The following is a 13,786-nucleotide window of genomic DNA, read 5'->3' as shown; positions in this document are numbered from 1 at the left end:
AGGATTTTTCAGCTTCTCATGCCCAGCCAGCGAGAAAGCTGGAGGGGCACAAGAAGTTGGCACAGGACACAGCCAGGGCACCTGACCCAAACTGGCCAACGGGGTATTCCATACCGTGTGACGTCCCATCCAGTACAGAAACGGGGAAGTGGGGGCAGGGATTCGCCGCTCTGGGACTGGCTGGGTGTCGGTCGGCGGGTGGTGAGCAATTGCACTGCGCATCATTTGTACATTCCAATCCTTTCATTATTGCTGTTGTCATTTTATTAGTGTTATCATTATCATTATTAGTTTCTTCTTTTCTGTTCTATTAAACCGTTCTTATCTCAACCCACGGGTTTTGCTTCTTTTCCCGATTTTCTCCCCCATCCCACTGGGTGGGGGGGGAGTGAGTGAGCGGCTGCGTGGTGTTTAGTTGCTGGCTGGGGTTAAACCACGACACTCCTGAAAAGATCATAACCTCTGTGCTTCCTCTCACCCTAGAGCACAGGAACTGTAGCAACATGATTTCTCACTATTTCTATCCAGCTGCCTTCAGTGCCGTGATGCAAAGGAATCTCTTTGCTATCCCATCCCTGCCCCACTCATTGGACTGAATACTGAAGAGCTTTGAAGCCCTATAAATCTAATAAATAATGACAGAGAAAATGGGGAGAAATTACTTACTGGCTGTTAGAAGCAACTGTTAGTGCACAGTTGGGACCACCGAGTGGTCATTGACATAGTTGCTCAGCTCCCTTTCTCTGAATTTTCCATATCCAACACCCAGGTTCTACACGCCTCACCCACATTTTTTCACTGACTCAGCAGTATACTCAGCTCTCTGGAGTAGAACTCACTGGGTAAGAGATCATTTGCTTCTGTGAGAGAAAACCATTACTTTCTTTCCTAAAGTTCTCTAGTAAAAAAGGGAGTTGCTCTGGACTAACTGAAAAAGATTTAATTTTTTTTTTTCCCTAGAAAGACGTAAAGTCAGGGTAAGAAAAATAGTAGAGAGACTGAGGAAACTGGAGAGACAACATGTCTTCATTTGATGCTAAATTGTTTCTCTAGGTTTAGAAAGGCACTTCCCTGGGGAGGGGGCAGAAATAAAGCTCTAAAGTTCAGCAGCTACTACATGATTACGCAGATACGTTTTGAAAAGGAGGAATGCCAATGGATTGGTAGTTTTAGGAGTAGCGGTGATTATTTCAGTAGATCCGGGTCTGCATGATCCCTCTACTTCTGAAGCAACTCCATTCCAGAAACTGTTTAAGATGAATCCCAACATAGTAGCCAGACCAGTAAGTCCTGCTTGGAGGAAGATGTATTAACCTGAGCACAGATTAATTTTTTTCCTGGTGTACCCCCCTCTGACTGCAGCTTCCCATCTCCTAACCAGGTAGAAGTGCAAACAGAGCAAATGCAACTGTCTGCCCCATCTGTGCTGACACACATTATCTACAGCAGTTCTCTACAACAGCCACTAGAATCACTGTCACCACTGCAAGCATGGCCCCTCTTCCTCTCCAAGTTTATCTGGAGTTCCAACTTTCTTCTTGCATACAAAGTGTAAGAGGGCCAGTGAAGACTTAATGCATTAGATCTCTCAGCTTTTTTAGAATCAGTCTTCTCAAATATCTTCACTAAAAAAGCCAGACCAGAGATTGCTTCATGCAACCTGTGAAACGTTCTGAAACATTTGGAATAGCTTACACCTTTTTACAGCATGGGAGAATTGCATTTGAAATATCCTACCTTTATTTGTTAGAGAATCCTTATCCTCTTTGGTTGTGAACCAGGCTTGACTAACAGCTGACACTTCTTCATTGCCCATTGGGGAGATTTCATCCAGCTGTTCATTCTGAAGAATCTTGAAAAGACCAATATGAAATCATCCAGTAAGATCTTCAGTTCGTTCTAGCACCTTGCATTTAACACGGAGGCATAACTTGAAGGAAAATGAAACCAGCACATCTAGTTACCTTGCTGACTGCTCAGAAAGTGACACTTTTTAGATATGGCATTAAAAGTATATTCACCTTTCTTAAAACACCTGAGTAAGATTTAGCATCTTAACATATATATGATATGAGAATTAATTAGATAACATTCCTCATCCTGTTTAATGTAGAGTGAATATGAAGAGTATCACTGGCTTTGGTGGAAAGATGACTATGTTCAGCATCTCCAATTGAGACCTTTTAAACATGGTACACCCACAAGGAAAACTGTATGTAACTGTTAGGACTGGTGACAAGACAAAGCATATTTAGGCCTGTTATAAAGCTGAATTCATAATCAAAGAATGACAGAAATAACAGATAAACTTGTCTTCTATGCAGATCACCACAGAGCAAGTAATTATCAGTGGGGGGTTACATCTATTACTGTTTACTGTATTGCTCTTTGGGCAGTAAGTTACGCTACAAATAACCTCTTTCATATATAAAATGATTCAATTGCACTTCTACAGAACAACACTTTACAAACAAGATCTGTGCTCAAATACATTAGTTTAATGCTAAAAATAATCTTATTAATTTAATAAGCCCCTTCTGCTATTTGTTTCCTTTTTCATTTCAATTTAAAAAAAAAAAAGTACATCAAAAAGGTCAAATTTGAAGTTTTACTGTACCTGAATCTGAGTAACAGTTCCTTCATTAATCTCATCTTCAGCTACCTCAGTGGTAGCAGTCATGGTCACCTCAAAGCTCTGATCATTTTCTGAAACTTCAGAATGTACAAGTTAGTTGCATACCTTACCCCTGTAACATTTTTTATGCAGGCTACAGGTTTTATAAATTGTTACCTTTGCACTGAAAATTTTAAAGAGGCCTTATTTGGTATTTACTTGTTGACAGAGTAAAATCATCAAAATGATTATTGACTGTTCCTCTTCATAAAATTTAAATAGGGGTTTTGAAACCTTCAGTTTTACGCTTGACTGTGACTAAGACCTTGTGTGAAACAAATAAATAAAAAGTGTTTGATCTGGTGCAAACATCTGGCACTGTATTAATGCTTCCTTTCCAGCCCTATCTTCAGTATTATCCAATTACTAAAGTACAATGTTCAAATCTTTTGGCTGTATTCTTTTTCCCCAGTTTTCCTTCAACTTCAACATGATAATGCGTTTACCTCTAAGGAGTTTCTACTAAATTCCACCAAATAAACAGCTACTCTAGGTATTGTAAATTGGTATTTTAACTTCCTAGATCTGGTTTTGCTTCCCTTTGGGAGATTATATTGAACTATCCAATACTCAATCAACTCACTTAAGACTAATTCAGCACGCAGCCTACCTTTTGTACAACAATCTCTACCTTAAAAAGACCATACATCTCAGTATTACAAAACATGGCAATACTAACTATACTGTTTGATCATTAGAAAAACCTAATTGCTCTTTGTAAGAGGAGAGCATCTAGTTCATTAGTCATTCACTTATCCTTCAACTTATTCAATGCACCTGTGCCTGCAGTCCTCTATCTGTAAGGCAGGTTTATTTTGCCAGTACTGTATAGATAACAACTGCTGCAAAACCATCCAAGGCTCTGAGAAGTAAAGATGATACCCAAGTATATTAATAAAATTTGAAAATAAAACATGCAAAATATTCTACTGTGATCCAGAGTCCACTTTTAACCTTTACCAACAGAAACACTTGCTACAAGAGTACATAAACTTAAAACAACTTACTTGGAACTGCAACAACAGAAATGCATGGAGTGGAATCATCAAGGCTTTGATCATCCTCTGATAAGCAAAGCCTCTTGTGTGGAGGAGGTTCAGTGCTGTCTTCAGAATCTACTTCATCAGCTTCTAACAACAAAAACATACACAGGTTACTTTCTATCAATGAAGCGGAGCTTTGGACCAAGTTCTCTTAACAAAGTGGACCAAAACAAAAGGGAGAGGCAAATGTGATAGGTTGGTTTGGTGCTTTACTACTGCCCAGGAACTTGGTCTAAGTTATGGGCAATAACAGTTCACATGCCACCTTCAACACACATTTTCTGTGAGATTTTCCTTGTAAATTCCATCCGCAGTCCATTACACACAAACAAACCCCTTAAGTCTACAGAAATTCGGGTACATGCTTGGTTCTAAGAACCCATTTCCACTGAAATAAATCAGAACAGCTATATCCTTGTTGGGCACATACATAAAAAATTTTGTGATTTACACCTAGTTTGACATTTAATCCTTCTTTAAACTGAAACAGAACAAATTGCAGCACAGTAGGCTGAATCCAAGTAGCTCACAGAATTGGGGGGCAGGGAAGTATGATGGTTGGATCAATGAAAAAAGAATTAAAAAAATACTATGCAATACAATTCTATACCATTTTGAGGGCAATGAAGTATAAGGTTCCCGTCAGTGTCCTGAGTCAGTGTCACAGAGTTCACGGTTTCTACTGTCACTGTGTCAGACTCTTCTTCAACTGTGCTCATACTCAAACCTGAAAGAGCAATATACAGATTACCTTTCTTCAGTCAGACTGCCACTTTGACCATAGTGCTGCTTCCTTTATCTCAAACAACCAGCACAAACTCCCGAAGAGAATGATGAGTATCCGTCTGTTCTTTCACATGAACAATTCCATGGTTTAAGACATTCACCTGCCTTTACTTTTCCTGCGCACTTCTCTATCGCACAGGGTAACATCAGGTAGTTTCAAAGATACTTTTCCAATTAAAAATAGTACCTAAACTCCCTATTCAGGAGCATTTGCAACCTACCACTATTTTTTTTTTTTTTTAAACACAAACCTAGGCTATTACTTTTCCGCATCTGCTATTTTTTCTTTCACTAATATTTGTTCCACTGCTCATTTAATAATTTTACTATTATATAATCTAAAGCTAGCCAGGACTGAGAAATATTTTTGTAGTGTCATCCCACTCATAGCTGCACTATTTATAGATTGCTAAATTGCAAAGTTTTAGTCTCCTTCCACGCATGTAACTAAATGTGAAGCTAGTACTTTTTCTTTAGCATTGAAACAACAAGAGCAACAGAAAAACTGGGTGCAAGCAATCACCAGTATAAAAAATTACACAGGAAGTTAACCAGGAGAAGCAGTATACACTGAAGTCTATGAACTAGAGCAAAACAAAGTGCTTCTGATGATCTCATTTCCACTATGAAAGTACTAAGAAGAAACCCAAAGCTTGCAAGAATTTCAATGTAAACTAGCACTATTACTAACCTTGAAATAAAACAAAACCCCACAAAAAAGTTCTAATCCATCAAATATGAAGAAATAACCTTTTCTGCTGCACAAGCTAAATGGGATCACATCAAAAATATCCAGGAACTTTGCAATGTTCTCATCAGTTTTAGGCACCTGGGTTTGGTGAGTCTTTGGCAGAGCTTTGTAAAAAGAAGATATCATCTATTTCTCCTTGAAGTGCTCAGTCTTTTTTATGTGTTTTCCCATATGTCAACAGCAGAAAAAAAATTACTTGTAACTTTTATTTTAAAGCCAAAATGCAGTTATCAACAATTTTAACTTACATTGTTAAAAAAATCATTGACTATAGCTTAAAAAAAAAAAATCAATCACAATTACATTACAAAGCTTCCATGTATCATGCAGGGATACCCATATGCAAGTGGAATTTACAACCTGGATTTTAAATCCCATGTATAATGTTAATAATATTGCTTCAGCAGGAAATGATTTAATTTTTAATCAGAAAACATGTTCTTTGGTATTGAAGATTCCCAAGAGCAGTGTTTTCTTGGAAGGATAAAACTACTGTCAGTCTTTCAATAAAATTACTTATCACCTCTCAAGCTTGATGAAGATTTGGCACATCTTTAAGCACATGTAGTGACTGATTCCTAGAATGAAGTGATATTACCCTTCTGAACATGTCAAAAATTTCAGATACCGTTGACATTTTACATCAGAGGGTTCTCAAATTTACTTTCATATCTACCATCAGCAACACCTCCTTGCCACATGCAAGTGCAGGAGGCAGTAACTTCCTTGGGATTCATCTGCTTCTGAGTTTTACAGCTTCTGCCCTATCCTTTACTAGAAGTGATGTTGCTGCATGGCTACAGTACTGATTTTTAAGAACCAAAGGAGGCATCATTAACTCTAAAACATGAAGAAAGAAATCCAAAGTGTTATAGCTAAATTAGCCGACTGTAACTTCTTCAACTCAGTTTTGAGTTATTCATTTAACTTTCTGGGAGTGAACAAATTGGGTAATTCTGGAGGGCCAAAAGAAATAGATAGCTTCTCTTTTTCATGTTCATATGTACTTTCTGAACAACTTTTACTACAGGGAATGCTGTAGCAAAAATCCCCAAAGTTACGTGAAATGCCACAGAGGATTCTTCTTGAATTATAACTTAACAAATAGCAGTAACATTTTTCTACAATCAGCTGAAAGCACTATTTTTCTTCTCACCACTATATAAAGGCTTGAAAGACATGAAATTTATTTTTATAAAACACATTATGTCAATCATGTATTTCACCTAAAGCCGATCTAGAAGCAGCGGAAGCTATAGCACCATCCACAGGAGAAGACCATTCTTTCTTTTTATTGAAAGAGTACTGAAAACTGAATACAGAGATAGCAAAGCCGGGCCATTCTTTCGTCAGTTACTCAGGATTTGCTAAGAATCAAAAAACAAGTTTATAGGATTAGGCTCCCAAACCAAAACCACAGAGTAATTAGGTTTGTCCGTTTGCATTCCCTCCCTTGCCAGTTTGCCATGTTAGAAGAGAAAAGAATACCACATGGAAGGGTTCCACGCATCCAAACCTGGCATTTCCATCAAAGGTGGGGAAGAAGCTATACTACCGTCAATAGCTGCTACCCTGTCACTTCCATACAGAGCTATAACAGGACTCTAAATAGACAACAGCTGAGGCTCCACGCCTAACAGCAGCCCCGATTCTTCTGATCAAGTTAGACATCTACAGTTGTCTGCTTGAGCTCCCAGGTACTCCTTACAAAGCACCAAAAAAAGTGCACAACACATTGTTCAAGGAACTGTGATTTCCTAAGCAGCACTCCTCAATGTAACTCCTGGACTGAGCAGGGTTTTATAACTTTTTGCCAATCTCCCAAGAACAGTTTATCCCAACAGTAAGTGCAGGCTCTCCGGAAAAAACAATCATGTTCTGCGTCAGATACTTGAGATTTAGCATATCTCAAGTTTTCTGAGTGAAAGTAATAATAACCAAGCCTTTATAAAAACTTAGGAAGAGCCAAATCTTTGATTTGACTGGAAAAATTCCCATCAAGTTTAATGGATATGGCCTTGGACCTCAACTGAAAACTGACTGCAAAGAACATGAGGAGTCAAGTCAAAGTCAAATGCATATTTTGGACATTATTTTTTATTCACTAGACTACATAAATACAAGAAAACTGAAGGAAATAAAGAAACTTGTTCTTTCAAAATACATTTACACCAGGACAGGAGTGCTAACACACAAAGACATGAATTAGTGACCCAAAGGTGAGAAAAAAAAAAAAATCTCGAATAACTGCGGTGGTTCTTCTGTATGAATAGAAAACAATCTCCAGATCTTATAAAAATCACTGCTTTACACTTAAATAACGACGAAACTACCAGGAATGCTGAAGACACATCCAATACAACGTATGATGGGACCACCTGGAGTTTACGGTGAGCTCAGTGGAGAAAGCACAGTGCTGCTGCAGGAGACAACGCCCTCTGATGCAGGCTTCTTTGATACTGGCTGCAGGGACACTGTACTCGCCTGATGTCCTTGATTTATCATGAGATGACAGCCGAAGCCAGGCTAAACAATGCCGTACCACTGCAGAGGTCTTTTAGGATGTGCCATGCGAATTCTGTTTAATACAGACACCTGCACATCCAGTACAAGTCTGCTCTTGAAAAAGTTACATACAAAGTTAATGACAGCCAATGTTCCTTAATTAGTGAGAATTACAACATGAGTAGTCTCGTCACGTCTGAAGTATCACCTTCTTTTTCTAACTTCACTAAGTATACTTTCGAAAATGCATTGCTTTCTATTTAAAACAAAAAGCTTGCTTTAATTTTAAATGCATGACACAAGACTTTTCTTTAATCCTTGATTCAAACACATTCTTTATAGAAATACCAATCTACCACTAATATTTTACATTCTGAAGGAGGGCGTCAGCTTGTGGGGGAAGGGAACACTGTTGTATGCACACACACTAACAGTGTGGATGCGTATTACGAAATGCAGCGAAGACAGCGTAATCTTAAATTTCTAAGATAGCAGCTTAAAAATTAGTGCAAATTTAATAAGCACTTTTTGGCTTGTTAGATTTTCGGGTGCATTTACCAAATCCCACATTTTTAAGAGCTGCATTACAATTTTAAACAGGTTTCAACATGCAACCAAACAGATAGGAAAATACTTTGCCTGCAAGAATCATTTAATATAGAATCCCAATATAAATTTTCCACTAATGCCACATAATACAGCAGTTCTTATTTATTTGGGAAACGTGCAGCAGATTTAGGTACAAAAAACCCACAAAGCTGATTTTATACCACGTTACCAAAAACCTGAACATTTTTATACAAAATTCCTGTAATTCTTAATCATCTTCATCACGCAGATGGGCTCAATTATTCTGTGGGCTGTAAAAATTAAGCACTTCTAAGAAATAGTATTTTTACCCTTGCAGACAGAATTCTGTCATTATGCCTAGTCATTAACTGAATGTTATGTCTAGTCTTCTGTGGACTGTTGTAAATCTTTTAAAATTTCTACATGAAATTGTATTAAAGGCTGTGTTCTCTGCACTGGGCAAAATGTAAAATTGTATTTCAGTAAACCCTGTAAGAAGCAAAAATTGAAGTTTATTAAGGGAGGCTTCCACTACTGAGGCATTTAACTGGAACAATCACATGGGATGCACTGGGATTTCAAGGCATTCATTCAAGAGTAACACAAATGAAACAAAGTCATTAGAGGACCTCATATACCTCATATTTAAGGAAGCGTGTTTAGTGTATTCCATACCAAGTCAATACTTCCAATACATAATCAGAAGTTTTTACTGTTCAGCTAGCGCCAATTCTCTTATGCTATTATTCAACAAAAAACCACTTTTCTCCACACCAAGTGGGTTCCACTCAAATTTAAAATTCCACCACAGAGAAACTGTCTTTAACAGCTGCAACAACGGATGTAAGAGGGGACCAAACCGGACAAATATCAAACAGAAGGACCCAAAGACCTGAGTTCAAGGCATACAAAGATTTATTAAACTGTAACAACATGAGATTACAGTCCTTTAGGTACAGTTACGTTTCACTCATCAGTGGTATTTAGAGAAGTGGGCCATCACAGAAACAGAATATATGGGAGACACAATAGGACAAACTGTTCTCATTTGCATTGATCCAAATTTGGCAGAACTCCATGAGTTCTAGCCTATCCATTGATATTTTAATAAAGAGCACTGAGCATGCTTAAATGTCACACGGGGGGGGGGAAGCTAAGTCGTAGCTCTTTCAAAAGAAAAAACACAGAAAGTTGCAAGTTTTCTTTTTCAGTAATAGAAAATGGCTCTCAGGCACAAGGTTATGACTATGGACAAAAATCTTGACAAGTATGATATGTACTAAAACAAATATTCTTTTTCCTTCATGTAAGTCCAGTTTCATTCTAAGCATTCCAGTAACTTCTTCACCTTTATAAACAACAGGCAGAAATTTAGCATGCAATAAAATATGAAAAATTGTTATCGTAACTGTACAAGGCCTAAGACTGATAAGCAAAGCCATAGCTCTGTTGCTTTCCGAGCACAGAATTAACGCTCATAAATAAGGAACTACTAGAATATGTAAAATACAGTACAAACACATGGAGGTCTTTGTCTCTTATATACCCACCTTTTATAATTTTTAGTGGTTAAGACAAAAATCGGTATTTTTAGGCATTCTATTTATGGAGTTTTAATTACTGTTCAATCTTTTCGGTAAGTCATAAAACATCATCTAGAAAGTTTCAGTAAGTGTCCAGAAAACAAGAAAGAAATTGTTGCCATTATTATATTCATGTGGATTGATGGAAATGAGAATTTGAATGAGATGTGCCCATCTCATTGCAAAGCCTCGACCTCCTGGTTTTGCAAAGGGATTTTAACTATGCTGTCAAGAAGCCAACTTACATCTATGGCCAGAGCAGCGCTGGCAAACAAAAAGCATTTTCTAGATTACTTCAACACGTAACTTACAATGGCCAGGTGGGGCTGAACAATGGTAACTCTGAATAAATACATTCAAATACTATCTGTCAGCTAAAGAGATAGCTAGTAAAAGTGCAACACGCTTCACTGTGCCCAAGTGCACAACCAAGAATAAAGAAACCTGGGAAAAAAAAAGGGGAGGGGTGGGGGAGAGGAAAAAAAGGCTTGTCTGACCAGAATCCTTTATTTTGGCAAAACAGAGAGCGTAACTCTAGTGCAGAAAAGCCTGGTACCGCTTTTAGACCCCCTGATCTTGGCAGAGTTACGCATTTCAGACTCCACTTAAAAATAAAGCCCCAAGCAACCTCAAATCACAACTCTCGCTGGAAAAAAAAAGATGATTAAACAGAACAGATAAAAGCCAAAAGCTTAGGAAACCCCAACCGCAGACCCAGGGAGGGGAAATCGGGAGATTTAAAGGCGCTCGTGCAGGTGGCCTTTTATTACAGACATCGAGGTAAGGGGACAGCACTTTAAAACAGAAACGGCAAACAAACAAACAAAAAAAAAGCCCCCCAAACCCAAACCCAACCCGCACGCCGCCCTCCCAAGGGAACCGAGGCTCGGCGATTTCCAAGTTTTCCCCCATTCCGCCGCGCCCCCCGCCCCGTTCCACCGTCCCTCCTGCGCAGCGCTCCCGCCGCCCTGCAGCGCCCCGGGGAGGCGGGGAACAACGGGCCACGGCCCGCAGGAGAAAGCCGGCGGGAGGCAGCGGCCCCGCCAGCCCCCGGCACTGCCCCCAAGGCGGGGGCAGCGCCCCGCAGGCGGCGGCTCCGCGCCTCAGGGCCCGCCTCGGCCCCCCGCTGCCCCCCGGCCGCCAGCGCCATTTGGTCCCGGGCCGCCGCCATTTTCCCGTCCTCTCGGCGCCCGGCGGCGGCGCGGGCCGAGCCCGCTAGCCCGCTCCGCTGCCGGCCCGGCTCAGCCCGCGGTCCGGCGGCGGCCGAGGCGTGGGGCCGGACATGGCCGCCTCCCCCTCCTCCCGATCCCCCCCCCCCACCCCCCCCTCAGCCTGCTCCGCGCCGCTCCGCCGCTGCCCGGCCGCTGCCGGCCCCGTCAGCCCGCAGGCCCCCGCGCACTTACTTCCTGTTTTGGGTCCGGGCACTTGAGAAACCAGGATGGAGACTCCCAAGTACCAGGATGGAGGCGCCGAGCGGCAGCGAGCGGCGAGGGGGGGAGGCGGAGGCAGCGGCGGGGCAAGGCGCAGGCAGACCCGCGAGCCCGCCGGAAGGGCCCGCCGCCCGCCCGCCCGCCGCTTCCGCCCCGCCGCGGCGCCACAAAGCGCACGGCGCGGGGGCCGCCGCCGCGGCGGCGCCACAAAGCGCACGGCGCCCGGCCCGTCCTCGCTGCCGGGGGAGGCGGGAAGGGCCCCGCTGGCCGGCCCGGAGGGAAGGCTCCTCTGGGCATCCTCGCTTCCCTCAGGGCTCGCTCTTCGTTTCCCTCCTGCCTGGCTCTTCGTTTCCCTCCTGCCTGATGACCTGGGGAGCGGGGGAAAAAGAAAAAAAAAAAAAAAAGGCGTATTATCAGAAATGAGCCTTAAAAACGAGAGTAAACGGGCGTCAGGCGGTCTGCGGCTTGTGGTGCTCGCTGCCTCATGGAGCGGGTGCTTGCGGGCGCCCTGACCCTTGGCAAAAAAAAGTCACCCTCGCAGACAAACCGGGTAGGTCAGGGCAAGACGGTGAGCGGAATCCCCTGCCCGCGGTTTTATGTGTAAAAGCCTCATTCCGCTTCTACCACAAAGTCCCATTTTGGCTGCTTCCCTTAGGCGGTGGATCTCCAGCCGCGTCCTCCCCCAGACCTTCTCAGGGGCTTTAAGATGTGCCCTTGTCCCCTGTAAACAGCTGTTCTGCAATCCGTCCTCGCAGGCTCTCGGGATCCCGAATGTGTTTGCAGGGCAGGATTCGGTTGTCTTAAACATCTGGTGCCTTCTAACACCTTAAAACCCCCAAAGTGTCGAAGATGCCTGCCGGGGACTAGTCAGCACGACCGGGGGAGCCCTGTGCGCTTCTGAAGCAGCAACTGGAGGGAGGCAAGGCAGGAGAGATGCCCCATCTGGTCTAGGATCGCTCAGACGGGCCTAGGTGACTACGGTTAGGCAACTGCATCTTGCCCATATGGTTTCGCATGTCTCTGCCCTGAGCATGCTACAGCTTCGAGATGCGGGGGAGAACAGGGTCCTCCCTGCGTGGCTCTTCCCAGGGAGTTTCTGTGGAAGGGAGCGTAGCAAAGCTCGGTTTCGCTGTCTCTTATTCTAAATTAAAAAAGTCATGAAGAAAAACTGGGCATTTGCACCTCTAAAACGAAGGCTTGTAGTTGGGACATGGAAACAGAGGGGCTAAGACTCAGAATTGTAATGGGGAGACAAGGCAGGGTAGGGAGGAGACATTGCACATAATTGTATGGTGGTGAAAGAATGGAGATGAAATGCGCGGCTGGGACAAGGAGAAGGTAGCTGGGATAAGGAGCTGAAAGCAGGATTTATAGCGTCCGTTTTGTTTGAAGCACACTTAACTCCGCTGTCTGTGCACTTGGTTTTTCTGGACACCAAACCTCGGGGATCTCAAATTCCCCATCCAGTAGTTGACCTCCAGGGAAAAGTTTGTTTTAAGCACCCAGTGCTCTTAGGCACTCCTTGGCCAAAGTAGAGGTAGAATTCGGTTTTCTAGGGCTGCATACAGCTGTTTGATTCACGAGCCCATGGTCTCTTGCAGCTCCCTGATGTTTTTTTTCCCCCAATTTTTGCAGCAAATGGAGCGGGGATCCTACGTTTGCCTTTTTTGAAGTACATCTCTGTTTTGCCTTTTTTTCAAGGCGGCTGTGGTCTTGCTTCAAAAACAACAGGATATCACTTGGTTGAGCTGTACCAAAATGCATAATCAGGAGATGAGTTCAGACTGTACCGGAAGCAGTAATTTTGACATTTCATATATGTCTTCATCACATGAAATTTCTAGAAAGACCTCATGTAGTAAGTTGCAAACATGAAGAGGACTCCTTCCATACCTTGCTTATTTTCTCCATATGTTCTCCCCTCACTTATGAGCTTCTTTCATGCTGGGTATAAAGTTTTTCTCCTTATTCTCTTTTTATCTCATTTATCTCGATGTACCTTGTGGAAAACCATATTTAAACTGCAAAATTGTTACCTGCTTTTATGTGGTGGTGTTGTTCTAGGATGTGTCGCAATGAGATATGAAGATGACAAGCCACTGCTGTCAGATCACGTGGCAGCACTTTGTGGACTGGGGCACCGGGAATTGTATGCCACCGTCCTGTGTCTTAGGCACAGATCTGCAAGACTTTTTGCTCAGTTTTGGGGTTATGACCTCTGTTTGTGTCCCATTCCCCATTTGTACAATGGGAGTAATATCACTTTCCTGACAGATACGTGATATAACCATGCTCAGGAACATTTACTTTATATCAAGTTCAAGGTATATGTAGAAAAAAGCGATGACTGGAGTTCTCTGGTGTTTCACGAGCTGGATAAAATCTTACTCTGTAACGGACTCTTGTTCTGTGGAGTAACTGAGATTCATGCATCCTGAGCTGTC

General features: G+C 42.3%; 1 protein-coding gene across 3 annotated transcripts in view; it reads right to left on the bottom strand.

Annotated features, from left to right (window-relative positions):
• The window catches only part of DMTF1 (cyclin D binding myb like transcription factor 1), a 31,379-nt gene extending 19,894 nt beyond the window's left edge, over positions 1–11,485 (bottom strand). The window contains exons 1-5 of one of the 3 annotated variants that reach the window (XM_052788979.1): positions 11,316–11,485; positions 4,328–4,444; positions 3,682–3,804; positions 2,618–2,712; positions 1,738–1,852 (exon numbers count right to left, since the gene is read on the bottom strand). In XM_052788979.1, the coding sequence (XP_052644939.1) occupies positions 1,738–1,852; positions 2,618–2,712; positions 3,682–3,804; positions 4,328–4,436 (442 nt within the window). In that variant the 5' untranslated portion in view covers positions 4,437–4,444; positions 11,316–11,485. Of the gene's footprint in view, positions 1–1,737; positions 1,931–2,617; positions 2,713–3,681; positions 3,805–4,327; positions 4,445–11,315 lie in introns of those variants that run through there. The other 2 variants (XM_052788980.1, XM_052788981.1) reach the window with 2 other exon arrangements.
• Between the last annotated feature and the right edge of the window lie 2,301 nt (positions 11,486–13,786).

Source organism: Harpia harpyja, chromosome 6, assembly GCF_026419915.1.
Source record: "Harpia harpyja isolate bHarHar1 chromosome 6, bHarHar1 primary haplotype, whole genome shotgun sequence".
Lineage (NCBI taxonomy): Eukaryota > Metazoa > Chordata > Aves > Accipitriformes > Accipitridae > Harpia > Harpia harpyja.
The sequence above is the reverse complement of the archived record's forward strand: the minus strand, read 5'-3'. Positions and strand labels throughout refer to the sequence as shown.